This window comes from Oncorhynchus clarkii, chromosome 13, assembly GCF_045791955.1.
Source record: "Oncorhynchus clarkii lewisi isolate Uvic-CL-2024 chromosome 13, UVic_Ocla_1.0, whole genome shotgun sequence".
Taxonomy (NCBI): Eukaryota; Metazoa; Chordata; class Actinopteri; order Salmoniformes; family Salmonidae; genus Oncorhynchus; species Oncorhynchus clarkii.
The window spans coordinates 29,261,854-29,277,969 of NC_092159.1; the positions used below are offsets into that span (position 1 = coordinate 29,261,854).

Genomic DNA, 16,116 nt, shown 5'->3' on the forward strand with positions numbered 1-16,116 from the left:
AGAAACACAAGCATTTCACTACACCTGCAATAACATCTGCTAAACACGTGTATGTGACCAATATAATGTGATTTTGATTTGATTTGAAATAAACGTCATATTTATCAAATGTGCTTTATCAAATGTGCTTTTGGCTTTGACTCCAAAGGATTTGAATTTGTTAAAAGTCTATATTGATACAGAAACACTAAACCATTATTTAGATTTATTAAGAACAAGTTGATTGCCAAAGTCATGAACATTTTGAAGAATTGAATGAACCACATTTTGGCAATGATAAAAGATATGCCTCTGGGGTCAAAATGATCCATGTCAGAAGTATGGTTCAATGCAAATGTGTAGTGGGTATAAAGTTTGTTTTAAAATATCACTCATTAAACACGAATCAATCAACACATGCTTCTCTGTGAACTTTTATTCAATAAATGAAAAATTTACTTTTGGTTCCTCAACTGCGTTGCCCACTCCAGTCAGCAGATGGCGATGTGCGTCTTTTAGGTTCAGGCTACGCTGCCAGTGTGACGAATAATCTAGTGGACGGGACGCTCCTTCAAGAACAACAGCTCGTCAGACACCTCGGTAGCTTTCTAGCAAACACAGCTACAACATTCACGCTCTTTACACTGTTTTAGTGTACATTAGTCAATGTGTATTAAACACACTTCTGTCGTATGTACTTGTTGGCCCATTTAATTATATATGTACGTTGTTTGTCAGCTAGCTGGTTTGCTAAATTAGCTTAGAACTAGGCTAGTCGCTAATGCTAACTAGCTAACATCCCCGACCATGAGTTCACTAAACTACTCTCCTCCTGATAAAGAAGAGGTCTGCTGGACGGAGAAAGAAGGTCTTGTGAAAGAGGAGGAGGAAGAGAAGGATGTCACACTACAAAAACAAGTAGAGGGTGAGACTCTTACCGTGAAAGAAGAAGAGAAAGACGTTTCAGTGAAAGAAGAGGAAGACGCGTTCAGAGTGAAAGAGGAGGAGGATGTTACAGTAAAAGAAGAGGATGAGAAAGAGGGTGCAGTTTTTGGAGAGGAGGAGGAGGAGATGACTGTCACATTGGAGGAAGAAGAGGATTTTGGAGATCTAGTTAACACCAGTAAGTACCGTCTCTGCAGTCGTTGAACCAATATGCAGTAAAGATGTTCTACACTTTAATGTTGTTCTGTAGGAATGGCTGAAGCTACACTGTAACGTGTAGAACATCAAGAGTGGACTATCAACAAAACGTTAACAATTGATCAAATGCATCCAATGACAAAATCTCCTATTAGATTAGCCCAAGATCTACTCTTAAAGTGGCAATCAGCAGTTGTTACATCCATTTTGGGACTTATACATGAATGACATTTACCCATTGTTTCTTTAAGAAATCACTTATAAATGCCCGATGAGCTTAGTTCAACTGTCATACCCCATCAGAACCCAAAATATAAGCTTTTTGTTTTACTGCAATGTTTGTCAGTAAATATAAACAAACACTGTATATCCTCAAAACATGGCTAAATCTATAATGTTGATATCATGGATTGTTGCATTTCTCCAGCCCCATCCCTCAGCTTTTTGCTAAAACGGGCATGAAGTACGCTTTGTTATTGTTTCTAATAGAGGTCGACCGATTGTGATTTTTCAACGCCGATACCGATTATTGGAGGACCAAAAAAAGCTGATACCGGTTAATTGGACGATTTAAATGTTTTATTGTTATATATATTTATATACACACAAAAATGTGTAATATTGACATTTGCCACAATACTGAATGAACAATGAACACTTTTATTTTAACTTAATATAATCCATAAATAAAATCAATTTAGTCTCAAATGACAGGAGAACATATGTTGACAGGAAGCAGCAGCTTTCATGGGTCTTCAATATTCCCAGTTCAGAAGTTTTAGGTTGTAGTGCCGAAAGCAGAGCTTGTCTGCATGTTCCCCTGTCAGTCAGCTCCTCTACTTATCATAAATGTTCCCCACCTCACTGAACACTCTCTCTGCTTGGGACCGAAGAAGGTGGGGGACAGAGAAACTTGTTTGCCAGTGGAGCGAGTGATTAAAGTCTATCCTCATTCTGCTTCCACCGCTCCAAAAGCAAGCCGCTCTTTCTGTCAATGACAGGCTCTGTGAGGTAACGCTCAAACTCAATTTCAAAACTGCACTGGACTTCAGCCCTGCCCTCTTGGCTTCCAAGGATTCTAGCGTAGAGGCTGTCCACCAGACTGGGTGGCTGATCTACTTGCACTCTTTGCTTTTTTGCACCTGGGTCCTCCTCTTCACTTGTCCCTTCTGCTGTGCCTCTGGGATTTGGTTTCCTTAGTAGGTCAGACTCCTCCTTCAGCCACTCTTTTGCTTTCTCTAGTGCTGTCCCTGAGCTGAAGGCATAGCTCTTGTAACGTGGATCCAGGACAGTTGCCAGCACCAGGCACTTTGTCTCCTCGGCCTTGGAAAACCTCCTTGTCAGACTGTCCAACATGGTGTTCCGTAAAGTTTTGATGCCTTGAGTAGAAGAACCCTCCTGCTGCAGCATCAGATTCAGCACCGTCACACTGGGGATGCTTCATGCTGCTGTAGATTTGGAGTGGCTTATCTCCAGTGTCACCTCCTCCATAGGTGCCAGAGTCTCAATTAGGTTAGAGACAATGTCCCATTGTGCAGCAGACAAACTTCTGATGTGTCCGTATTCACCTGCATACACATTCAGTGCATGCCTCTGTTCAAACATCCTCTGCAACATGTGTAGTGTTGAGTTCCAGCGAGTTTGAACTGCTTGGATGATGCTGTGTTTGGGAAGGCCAAGCTCTTCCTGAATGGCCCTCAGCCTCTGTTTGGCCAGTACAGAGTGGTCAAAGTGAGTTGCACAGCTCTTCAACATGGCAATAATGTCTAGCACAGCTGTCTGACTGGATAGGCCATCATTGATTACAAGCTGTAGGATGTGTGCACTGTAGCTGAAGTCTGGAAGCTCTGCCAGTCTCATACCTTTCACCATGTTTGCCCCACTGTCCCTGAGGACCAGCACTACACGTTCTGTGTGGATTTCACAGTATTCCAACATGGTCAAAAACATCTCTCTGATTCACATTCAGCACAACCTGCTTTCTTGTCTAGACATTGTCAATGAAATGTCCCGTAAGGTTCATCAGGGACTCTAGTGCCTGACCAGCAGTCAGTTGTGAATGCCATGTGTGGAGCGTTCACTGGTGCCACCAGATTCTTCACTTTCATCACAACTCTTTCATGTGTTTTATCTAGCATTTCGGTGCGAAATATATTTTTAATCTTTGATCCTGTACCGGGATTCAGCAAGAGTAATCAGCCGCTGAAAACCAACGTCAGACACCACTGTGAATGGCTGGTTGTCAGTTGCAATCATCTCAATAATTGCTACATCCATCTTCTTGGCCCTTGGGTCTTTGTCCTGCCATTTTGCTTGTTTATTAAAAAGTTGTAAGATTGTAGCCTGCGATGTCCCTGTATCACTTTTTCCTTGTGAACAATTTGCGTTTGCTTTTTTCATCATTGCTTCCTTATGGGCTTCTGGGTGGGTGTTCTTAAGGTGATTCCACAGGTTGGTGGTATGTTTTGATTTAGCTGTTGCTGACACCATGCTTACATCTTTATCACAAATAAGACACACACATACACACACACACACACACACAGCTCTGAAGTGACAACGATACTGAAGAGTCTGCTTAGGAGACAAATACTCTCAACTGTTTGAATAAAAATTGAGTTTAAGTTACCTGTGATGAATGTTGAAAACAAAAACTGTAATTTATATATGCAGGAAATCCTATTTTAATAATGGGCATGGTAAGAATTGACTACCAAAGTGCGAGTCATAATTCCCATGACACCTTCCAGCCAAATCTGAAAAGCGGTTCCTTCATTCATTTATTCCATAGGATATTTTTATATTCACTTAAAATAAGGTCTGTGTTTCGTGTAGGCTTACACCACCTTGCCAATTTGATAACTGTGTAGATATCCATAGGACAAGGTAACTGATCAATATAAGCGAAGATAAAACAATTTGTAGAGTGGATTGATGAAAATATGTTGACAAACGTTACCTTATCCTAGTGAGATTTACATGGGTATCAAAACGCTGAGGCGGTTTAAGCCTGAACGAAACACAGAACTTATTGGAAGTAGATCAAGACATTCTCTATGGAAGACATGAACGGTAAAATAACGACGGAACCCCTTTCAAGTTCAGCCACATGTTATTATAGGAATTATGACGCGTCGACTATTTCTCTCTAAACCATATACCTTTGACTATTACGAACCTGCTGCTTCCTACCACCGCTCAGTCAGACTGCTATATCAAATCATAGACTTAACTAGATATAATAAACACACAAATACAAGCCTTAAGTCATTATGGTCAAGTCCGGAAACTATCATTTCAAAAACAAAACCTTTATTCTATCAGTGAAATACGGAACCGTTCAGTATTATATCTATATCTATTATATCTATTATATATCTAAGTCTAAATATTGTTGTTACATTGCAAAACCTTCAATGTTATGTCATAATTATGTACAATTCTGGCAAATTAATTTGCAACGAGCCAGGCGGCCCAAACTGTTGCATATACCCTGACTCTCTCTGTTGCACAGAATGCAAGAGAAGTGACACAATTTCCCTAGTTAAAATAAATTCATGTTAGCAGGCAATATTAACTAAATATGCAGGTTTAAAAATACATACTTGTGTATTGGTTTTAAGAAAGGCGTTGATGTTTATGGTTAGGTACACATTGGTGCAAGTGTAATGGATGTGAAACAGCTAGCTTAGTTAGCGGTGGGGCGCGCTAAATAGCGTTTCAATCGGTGACGTCACTTGCTCTGAGACCTTGAAGTAGTGGTTCCCCTTGCTCTGCAAGGGCCGCGGCTTTTGTGGAGCGATGGGTAACGATGCTTCGTGGGTGACTGTTGTTGATGTGTGCAGAGGGTCCCTGGTTCGCGCCCGGGTATGGGCGAGGGGACGGTCTAAAGTTATACTGTTACACAATGACACCATCTCCCGGCCTGCTCACTGGACCCTATGATCACTCAGCTACACAGCTCATGCCTCCCGGACTCTTCACTAAGATGACTACATCACCGGATTCCTGCTGTAAGCTCTGGACCTTTGCACCGGAGTGGCTATAGTGGCTAACGCCCTTGTCCCGAAGCTAGCACCAGTTAGCCTCGAGTCAGGTACATCTCCCGGCTAGCAAACAAAATGACTCCAGCTACAATACCTCTTTTGCCAATGGCCTGGACCATTTGTCGACACGGAACCCCGCCGATCCATCACGTCTGGTCTGCCGACATAATTCTGTCCGATGTGCCCTAAACCGGCCTTTGCCGGACGTCGGTGATGCCCTGGTCCTGACGCTAGCACCAGTTAGCCTCGAGCCAGGCGCATCTCCCGGCTAGCGTAGTAAAGACTACCTAAGGGCTTCCCTGTTTCATATTCCTGTTCACTGGACCCTATGATCACTTGGCTACATAGCTGATGCCTGCTGGACTGTTCATTAATCACAGTACTCCATTTTGTTTATTTTGTTTATCTGGCGGCCCCAGCCTCGAACTCAGGCCCTGTGTGTAGTTAACTGACCCTCTCTGCCCATTCATCGCCATTTTACCTGTTGTTGTCTTAGCTTGCTCTCCCAATCAACACCTGTGATTGCTTTGTACCTCACTTTACGTCTCTCTCTAATGTAAATATACCTTGTATATTGTTTAGGGTAGTTATCATTGTTATATTTTACTGCGGAGCCCCTAGTCCCACTCAACATGCCTCAGAGAGCTCTTTTGTCCCACCTCCCACACACCACCTCACCTATCATAACTAGTGCCTCCAGAGATGCAACCTCTCTTATCGTCACTCAGTGCCTAGGTTTACCTCCACTGTACCTGCACCCTACCATACCCATGTCTGTACATTATGCCTTGAATCTATCCTACCACGTCAATAAATCTGCTCCTTTTATTCTCTGTTCACAATGCACTAGACAACCAGTTCTGATAGTCTTTAGCCGTACCCTCATCCTACTCCTCTGTTCCTCGGGTGATGTAGTGGTTAACCCAGGCCCTGTGTGTCCCCAGGCGCTCTCATTTGTTGACATTTGTAACTGTAAAAGCCTTGGTTTCATGCATGTTAACATCAGAAGCCTCCTCCCTAAGTTTGTTTTACTCACTGCTTTAGCAACCTTGATGTCCTTGCCGTGTCTGAATCCTGGCTTTGGAAGGCCACCAAAAATTCAGAAATGTCCATCCCTAACTACAACATTTTCCATCAAGATAAAACTGCCAAAGGGGGAGGAGTTGCAATCTACTGCAGAGATGGCCTGCATAGTTCTGTCATACTTTCCAGGTCTATGCCCAAACAGTTTTAGGTTCTAATTTTAAAAATTAATCTCTCCAGAAATAAGTCTCGCACTGTTTCCGCCTGTTACTAACCCCCCTCAGCTCCCAGCTGTGGCCTGGACACCATATGTGAATAGATGCCATCAATCTCATAAATATTATCAAGGAACCCACCAGGTACAACCCTAAATCTGTAAACATGGGCACCCTCATAGATATCCTGACCAACTTGCCCTCCAAATACACCTATGCTGTTTTCAATCAGGATCTCGGCGATCTCTGCCTCATTGTCTACATCCGTTATGGGTTCGCGGTCAAACAACCACCCCTCATCACTGTCAAACGCTCCCTAAAACACTTCTGCGAGCAGGCCTTTCTAATCGACCTGGTCCGGGTATCCTGGAAGGGTATTGACCTCATCCCGTCAGTAGAGGATGCCTGGTTGTTCTTTTAAAAGTAATTTCCTCACCAACTTAAATAAGCATGCCCCTTTCAAAAAATGTAGAACTAAGAACAGATATAGCCATTGGTTCACTCCAGACGTGACTGTCCTTGACCAGCACAAATACATCCTGTGGCGTACTGCACTAGTGTCGAATTGTCCCCGCAATATGCAACTTTTCAGAGAAGTCAGGAACCAATACACACAGTCCGTTAGGAAAGCAAAGGCTAGCTTTTTCAAACAAAAATGTGCGTCCTGTAGCTCTAACTCCAAAAAGTTTTGGGGGACACTAAAGTCCATGGAGAATAAGAGCACCTCCTCCCAGCTGCCCACTGCACTGAGGCTAGGAAACTATGTCACCACCGATAAATCCACAATAATCGAGAATTTCATTAAGCATTTCTGTACGGCTGGCCATGCTTTCCTCCTGGCTAACCCAACCCCGGCCAACAGCTCCACACCCCCCGCAGCTAGTTAACCAAGCCTCCCCAGCTTCTCCTTCACCCAAATCCAGATAGCTGATGTTCTGAAAGAGCTGCAAAACCTGGAGCCGTACAAATCAGCTGGGCTAGTCAGTCTGGACTAAAGTTATCCGCCGCCATTGTTGCAACCCCTATTACTAGTCTGTTCAACCGCTCTTTCATATCGTCCGAGATTCCTAAAGATTGGAAAGCTTCTGCAGTCATCCCACTCTTCAAAGGGGGTGACACTCAAGACCCAAACTGTTTTAGACCTATATCCATTCTGTCCAGCCTTTCTAAAGTCTTCGAAAGCCAAGTTAACTTCTCTAGGGTATGTGGGATGGTAGCGTCCCACCTCATCAACAGCCAGTGAAACTGCAGGGTGCCAAATTCAAACAACAGAAATCCCATAATTTAAATTCCTCAAACAAACAAGTATTTTACGCCATTTTAAAGATACACTTGTTGTAAATCCAGCCAAAGTGTCCGATTTCAAAAAGACGAAAGCACACCAAACGATTATGTTAGGTATGAGCCAAGTCACAGAAAAAGACAGCCATTTTTCCTGCCAAAGAGAGCAGTAACAAAAAGCAGAAATAGAGAGAAAATTAATCACTAACCTTTGATGACCTTCATCAGATGACACTCATAGGACTTCATATTACAGAATACATGTATGTTTTGTTCTGTAATTTATATCCAAAACTCTGAGTTTAGGCAAGATGCTACTTGGCAAAAAGCCTGAGAAAATGCAGATCGCAAAATTAATTACTTTGAAAATTACTATAAAATGAAACTTTCATTAAATCACACATGAAAGATACCAAATTAAAGCTACACTGGTTGTGAATCCAGCCAACATGTCAGAATTCAAATAGGCTTTTCGGCGAAAGCATACGATGCTATTATCTGAGGATAGTACCATTGTAAACAAAGAGAGATAAGCATATTCAACCCTGCAGGCGCGACACAAAACGCAGAAAAAAAATATAATTCATGACTTTGACGAGCTTCTGTTGTTGGCACTCCAATATGTCCCATAAATATCACAAATGGTCCTTTTGTTCGATTAATTCCGTCATTATATATCCAAAATGTCAATTTATTTGACGCGTTGTTGAGACTGTTGACATCAGTGGAAGCGGAAGGAACTGCAAGCATGTCCCTTAGAAATCTGGATGGTTTGTCCTCGGAGTTTCGCCTGCTAAATAAGTTCTGTTATACTCACAGACATGATGCAAACAGTTTTAGAAACTTCAGAGTGTTTTATATCCAAATCCACTAATAAAATGCATATCTTATCTTCTGGGCATGCTTTTCATCCACAATTCTGAATGCTGCCCCCTACCCTAGAGAAGTTAACAAACAGATCACTGACCATTTCGAATCCCACCGTACCTTCTCCGCTGTGCAATCCGGTTTCCGAGCTGGTCACGGGTGCACCACATCCACACTCAAGGTACTAAAAGATATAACCGCCATCGATAAAAGACAGTACTGTGCAGCCGTCTTCATCAACCTGGCCTGTTGTCCGGACCTCTGGGAGTCTCTATGGGGGTACCACAGGGTTAAATTCTCGGGCCGTCTCTTTTCTGTATATATCAACGATGTCGCTCTTGCTTTTCTGTATACATCTGGCCCTTCTTTGGACAGTGTTAACAAACCCCCAAATGAGCTTCAATGCCATACAACACTCCTTCTGTGGCCTCCAACTGCTCTTAAACGCTAGTAAAACTAAATGCATGCTCTTCAACCGATGGCTGCCCGCACCCGCCCGCCCGACTAGCATCACTACTCTGGACGGTTCTGACTTAGAATACGTGCACAACTACAAATACCTAGGTGTCTGGATAGACTGTAAACTCTCCTTCCAGACTCATATTAAGCATCTCCAATCCAAAATTAATTCTAGAATCGGCTTCCTATTTCGCAACAAAGCCTCCTTCACTCACGCTGACAAACATACCCTCGTAAAACTGACTATCCTACCGATTCTTGACTTCTGTGATATCATTTACAAAATAGCCTCCAACTCTACAGGAAACTGGATGCAGTCTATCACAGTGCCATCCGTTTTTTCACCAAAAGCTCATATACCACCCACCACTGCGACCTGTATGCTCTTGTCGGCTGGCCCTCGCTACATATTCGTCACCAAACCCACTGGCTCCAGATAATCTATATGTCTTTGCTATGTAAAGCTCTGCCTTAACTCAGCTCACTGGTCACCATAGCAACACCCACCCATATCACGCGCTCCAGCAGGTATATCTCACTGGTCATCCCCAAAGCCAACACCTCTTTGGCCTTCTTTCCTTACAGTTCTCTGCTGCCAATGACTGGAACTAATTGCAAAAATCGCTGAAGTTGGAGACTTATATCTCCCTCACTAACTTTAAGCATCAGCTATCTGAGCAGCTTACCGCTCGCTGCAGCTGTACACAGCCCATCCATCTGTAAATAGCCCATCCAACTAGCTACCTCATCCCCATTTTTTGTGACTTTTTTCTCTTTTGCACACCAGTATTTCTACTTGCACATCATCATCTGCACATCTATCACTCCAGTGTTCATTTCCAAATTTGTAATTACTTCGCTACTGTGGCTTATTTATTGCCGTGCCTCCTTACTCCATTTGCACACACTGTATATAGACTTTTCTATTTTGTTATTGACTGTACGTTTGTTTATCCCACGTGTAACTCTGTTTTTTTGTCGCACTACTTTGATTTATCTTGGCCAGGTCACAGTTGTAAATGAGAACTTGTTCTCAACTGGCCTACATGGTTAAGTAACGGTGAAAACTAAATTTAATTAAATATACATTTAAAAAATCATAACTTTATTGACAACACCCAATTGGATACTGTCATTAACGTGGTTCTTAATACGGTAGCAAACATTATATTAAGCAGGACATTCAAGCGAGCCTTACAATTATAATCCAAAGTAGTGTGAAATGCACTTGTAAGCTTCCTGGAAATGGAGGTTACTTCCCTGAGTTTTCCCCCATTCACATTCAGAATACATTGTGAGAAACTAAAATCTTTGCTCACCATTTTTGCTCTAATCAGATATAGTACATCCATAACTATCGGTTTCCTCATTAGCAGGGAGGAGTTTCTACAACCAAATTGCATGTGCATCGCCCTCGTGCCGTAATTTTAGGAAACACAGAAAGGGCCGTATATTGGAGACCAAAAGTCGTCAGGCACACTGCTTAGAGTTTCTACAACATTAATAACTTATTTCTAGCCTACAATCATCGATGTTACTACTAATGTGAAAACAAGACAAAATATGATTATTGTTGCTCATTTTAAGACAATTGTCAAATAACTTTAACATTCATTACAGACGTCAATTGCTGTACAACATGGCTACGCTGTTGGCATCACCTGTTACAGTGGACTTCTGCTGTTGTGGGCCTTTAATCATCTGTCTGACTTTGTTGTTTACACAGGAGAGATACTTCACTATCGTGGATCCTCTGGGGAGCCTCAACAACCTCATGATGCTGAACAGGCAGAGAAGAGTCTCTCCAGATCAGAACACCTCAATAAACACCTGCAGAGATCCACAGGGAAGAGAACTCACTACTGCTCTGACTGCGGGAAGAGATTCACCTCATCAGGCATAAAAATTCATCAGAGAACACACACAGGAGAGAAACCTTTTTGCTGTGTTCAATGTGGGAAGAGTTTTGGTCAATCTGGCCATCTGACAGTGCACCAGAGAACACACACAGGAGAAAAACCTTATAGCTGTGGTCAATGTGGGAAGAGTTTTTCAACATCTGGCTCTCTGACGCTGCACCAGAGCACACACACAGGAGAGAAACCTTATAGCTGTGGTCAATGTGGGAAGAGTTTTGGTAGATCTTGCTATCTGACTCAACACCAAAAGACACACACAGGAGAAAAACCTTATTGCTGTGGTCAATGTGGGAAGAGTTTTGGTCAATCTTGCCATCTGACTCAACACCAGAAGACACACACAGGAGAGAAATCTTATAGTTGTGGTCAATGTGGGATGAGTTTTCTTCGATCTGGAGAGTTGACAGTGCACCAGAGAATACACACAGGAGAAAAACCTTATAGCTGTGATCAATGTGGGAAGAGTTTTGCTGCATCTAGAACTCTGACTCAACACCAGAGAACCCACACAGGAGAGAAACCGTTTAGCTGTGGTCAATGTGGGAAGAGATGTTCAACATCTGGTCATCTGACTGTACACCAGAGAATACACACAGGAGAGAAACCTTATAGCTGTGATCAATGTGGGAAGAGATGTTCAACATCTGGCCATCTGACTGTACACCAGAGAACACACACAGGAGAGAAACCTTACAGCTGTGATCAATGTGGGAAGAGTTTTGGTCAATCTGGAGAGCTGACAATGCACCAGAGAACACACACAGGAGAGAAACCTTACAGCTGTGATCAATGTGGGAAGAGTTTTGCTGCTTCGAGAACTCTGACTCAACACCAGAGATTACACACAGGAGAGAAATCTTATAGATGTGGTCAATGTGGGAAGAAATGTACAACATCTGGCTCTCTGACTGTACACCAGAGAACACACACAGGAGAGAATCCTTATAGCTGTGATCAATGTGGGAAGAAATGTACTACATCTGGCTCTCTGACTGTACACCAGAGAACACATACAGGAGAGAATCCTTATAGCTGTGATCAATGTGGGAAGAAATGTACTACATCTGGCTCTCTGACTGTACACCAGAGAACACACACAGGAGAGAAACCTTATAGCTGTGATCAATGTGGGAAGAGTTTTACTACATCTGGCAATCTGACTGTACACCAGAGAACACACACAGGAGAGAAACCTTACAGCTGTGGTCAATGTGGAAAGAGTTTTGCTCTATCTAAAACTTTGACTCAACACCAGAGAATACACACAGGAGAGAAATCTTATAGCTGTGATAAATGTGAGAAGACTTTTGGTCAATCTTGCCATCTGGTATCACACCAGAGAACACACACAGGAGAGAAACCTTATAGCTGTGGTCAATGTGGGAAGAGTTTTGGTCAATCTTGCCATCTGGTATCACACCAGAGAACACACACAGGAGAGAAACCTTATGGCTGTGCTCAATGTGGGAAGAGTTTTACTACATCTGGCTCGCTGACTCTACACCAGAGAACGCACACAGGAGTAAAATCTCATAGCTGTGATCAGTGTGACAAGAAATACTCTGATAAAAGATCTCTGATCAAACATCAGAAAATACATACATGAAGGAGTTGTTTCATGATATCAATGAATTAATGTCACATAGTAGAATGTTTTTAACATTGTAGTAGGAGTATTATAAGGAATTTCACAATATAGAACCCTAAACGTTTGCCCCATTTAATTGATTTCAGCCTTAGGAAAAATCCAGGCTCTTGAAAGTGTACTATTTATGTGATTTAACAAAAAAGTGACTAACACAAAAATAGCTGTGTTACACTTACCATGTTGGTGACCCACTTGAATCAAAATGCAACACTTCAAAATGTGGCGAGCTGTTTTCTTCAAATTGTCCTCTAACCAGTGGTGTACACATTATTCCCAGATTCCGTGTGGTTTTTGAGCTGTTAGTTTTAACAGGACGTGCAACCTCATCTCCCTCCTCTCGGCACAATTGATTTCAACATGATATCGATGAGTGATGACAAATAAGTGTTGTGTTCCTTTGTTTAGCGACCCCTAAATTGAAATGCATCACTCCAAAATGTAGCTGACTGTCTTCTGCAGGTTGTCCTCTAACCAGTGAGGTAAAAGATATCTCCCATTTCCATGTTTTTTTTTTGTTGTGTCAGTTTCAACAGCACGTACAACCTGATTTCCCCCCTAATCGATATCAGTGATTCATTGCTACTTGTCAGGTTTCTGGTGCTTGTTTTAAAAATTACAAGTAATATGATTATTGTGGCAGATGTTTGTGTAAATAGCACATTTTATGTTTAGGTTTTCAATTGATCCCTAACTGTTTCTGCATATTGGTTATTGATTTGGACATGTTAAAACTGTGTTTTGACATTGGGGCTATCCCACCTAGCAAAATGTCATTGAAAATAAGACTATGCAACTAAATATTTCATATTTACATTTCATGTAACATTTAGTAATCATAATTATGTAACCAACTGACAATTTTTGATACAATTATATTGACCCACTTTTAGAATATCAGGGTTAATTCTCAGATGTGCCAACTCAAATGTACTAGAGCATGACATTGGGGACTGGGCCCCGATCCAACAACATGCCTATCTAGTGAACCCTGAAAAGAGAGAGAAGCTCTGCGGTGAGGTGGAAAGTTACTACGGATATTGCAGGAGTTTCCTCTTGAAATCAGACATGTCCGTGGTAAGGACAACTTGGATGCTGATTGTCTCAAAGGTGGGCAGTCAAAAATATTTGTGTTTTGCGTTTAGCCAGTGCGTTGCCATGGATCACAATTTATTTTGACTGCACGTTTTTTTGTATTGGGGATGAGTTTTGTTTGGGCTCGTTCCAAGGGGATGAGAATTCTAGAAGCTAGTGAGTTTTAGGAAGACGGGAGTTCTAGAAGCTAGTGGGAAAACAATCGTTTTTTTCCACCTATTTTTAATTGTTGACAGTAGATACCATGTTTAAATTGGTAAAGGTGAATCATTGTAGTTGATTATAATGTGAAATGTAAATTGTTTTCTGTTGGTGGTGAGCAAACTTATCCAACAAAAATCTAGGATATATTTGTTGTCTTAAGGTGTTACAGGCTTTTGTTTTTCCATTTATGTTTTGAGGTTGGACTTTCGCCCGTGTAGCTTGTTAGCATATAGGGAGAACCGATTTGTGTCACCTCGTTAGTCAGTATGTGTTACACCTGTCCATCTCGTTAGTGGGAAGGTGTTTCACCTGAGTTGGTCCAGGTTCTATTTAAGAGTGTCTGGCCCAGTGCTCCAGTTGTCTTGATAGATGTGAAGAGTCAACACCTTTAGTTGCTCCACCTTTTTGGTTAAAATATGTTTTCATTCCAAGTTGAAGCTTCTTTCTGAAGAGAGCTTATTTTTTAAAATGAATCAATACAAGCAAACAAGATCGGTTCCGGGGATTGGTATGGCAAATACCTTACGATTTGCCTGGACTGAAAATGAGATGGAGCCGTGGAGTAGAGAGACATTTGGAAGGACTATTTTGATGGGATGCCTCAGGATAGAGGTGAAGGAAGTGCTCTGCCTTCAAGGGAACCCGAATGAGAAGGCTTTCGATGTGACGTTTCACAAAGAAGAAAAACACGACGAAGTAATGAAGATGGCAAAGGAAGCGGAGAAAACGGGACCCCTGTGCCATTATGCGGTGACCAGCCTGGCGAAGAACAACTTCAGGGTGGTCACCGTAACCATGTACAATCCGCACGTGAAAGATGAAGAGGTGAGGGCCTTTCTGGGGAGGTACATGGACAATGTCTCCTCAGCGAGGTACCTCAGGGACTCCCTGGGTTTCTGGAACGGGAGAAGAGGGTTCCAGGCGTTACTCAGGGAGTCCCCGAAGAGTGTGGATGGCTACCTCCATCCTCCGGCGATGTTCTCCCTGGGGGCTGACAGGGGAACACTCTACTATGCCCGTCAGCCCCCGTTCTGCAGGCGTTGTATGGCCTACGGCCATATCCTGGCCTCGTGCAGTGCCAAGAGGTGTCGATTTTGTGGGTCGGAAGAGCACGAGGCCAAGGAATGTGACGAGCCCAAGGCTTGCCACGGGTGTGGCTCAAGAGCACACCTGTGGCGTGATTGCCCGGCTCGTCACAGGTCATACGCGTCTGCAGCTGGGGGGGGAGCGGGGGATGGGGGGAGGAAAGAAAGGACGCGTGCGGATTGCATGGATGGCACAGGGGAAAAGACGGCGCAGGAAGAAGATGGGAAGAAGGATGAGGTGGGAAGAAAGAGGCGAGGAGAAGAAAAGAATGGAACAGAAGGAGAGAAGAAAAAGGGGACGGAAGAAGGTGGAGGAGTGGAAGAGGGAGAAGGGGACAGTCGTACGAGAAGGAGTGGAAGAGGGAAGGGGGACAGTGAAGGAGGGAGGAGTGGAGGTGGGAGGGGAGGGGGGGGAGATGGGGGGAAGGAGTGGGGGGACAGCCTGCCAGGCTTCCTTGAGGTCGAAATGAGGGATTTGGTGGAGGGGTTAGTGGGGATGGGACGTTGTGTCTCCCCGCTACCTCCTTCACCAAAGAAGAAAGGGATAAAGAGGGGGAGCTTGGCAGGAAGTGAGAGGGAGGGGGGTGTGGAGGGGGAGGGGGGGGTTAAGAGAGTGGGGGCGGGGGGGGGGGGGGGGGGGGGGGTAATTTGTCCTCCCGGTTTGCCTCAGCCCCTTGCATTTTAGTGGATGACTCCAGTGAGGGGTCGGTGGGTTGTTTGCTAGAGGGATCCCAACTCCTGTTTGGGGAGATGGGGTCCCCTATATGCAGCCCCAAGGCAAACAGGGAGGGGGGGATGGTGGGTGGGGAGGGAGGACCCAACACACTGCCTGGATCATGGGTTGGGATGGAGGACGGGGGGGCGTCAGGAGAGGAGAGGACGTCCCCGCCGGTGGAGATGGACCAGGGGAGCATCGGGTGAGTCTCCTGGTTTTTCTTTGGGTTTTGGGGTTTTTATTTGTTGTAAATAATTAAATGAATAGTTCTGTTTCTTTTTTTAGTCTAAATGTTAGGGGGTTAAGGGATAATGTTAAAAGGAGGGCAGTTTTTTGTTATTTAGAGGGTGTGGGGTTTGATTTCTGTTTTTTACAGGAGGCTCACCTGAGGGATGGTGGGGATGTGTGTAGATTTAAGAGGGAGTGGGATAAGGGGGAAT

The 16,116-nt window shown here is 43.5% G+C and overlaps 1 protein-coding gene across 1 annotated transcript; it reads left to right on the forward strand.

Moving 5' to 3' along the window:
* Positions 1 to 741: 741 nt before the first annotated feature.
* Positions 742 to 14,345, forward strand: LOC139424745 (zinc finger protein ZFP2-like). Its single transcript, XM_071176857.1, has 3 exons — positions 742 to 1,111; positions 10,740 to 11,070; positions 11,575 to 14,345. The coding sequence occupies exons 1-3, from the start codon at positions 787 to 789 to the stop codon at positions 12,536 to 12,538; spliced, it is 1,620 nt and encodes a 539-aa protein (XP_071032958.1). The 5' UTR covers positions 742 to 786; the 3' UTR covers positions 12,539 to 14,345.
* The last annotated feature ends 1,771 nt before the right edge of the window (positions 14,346 to 16,116 follow it).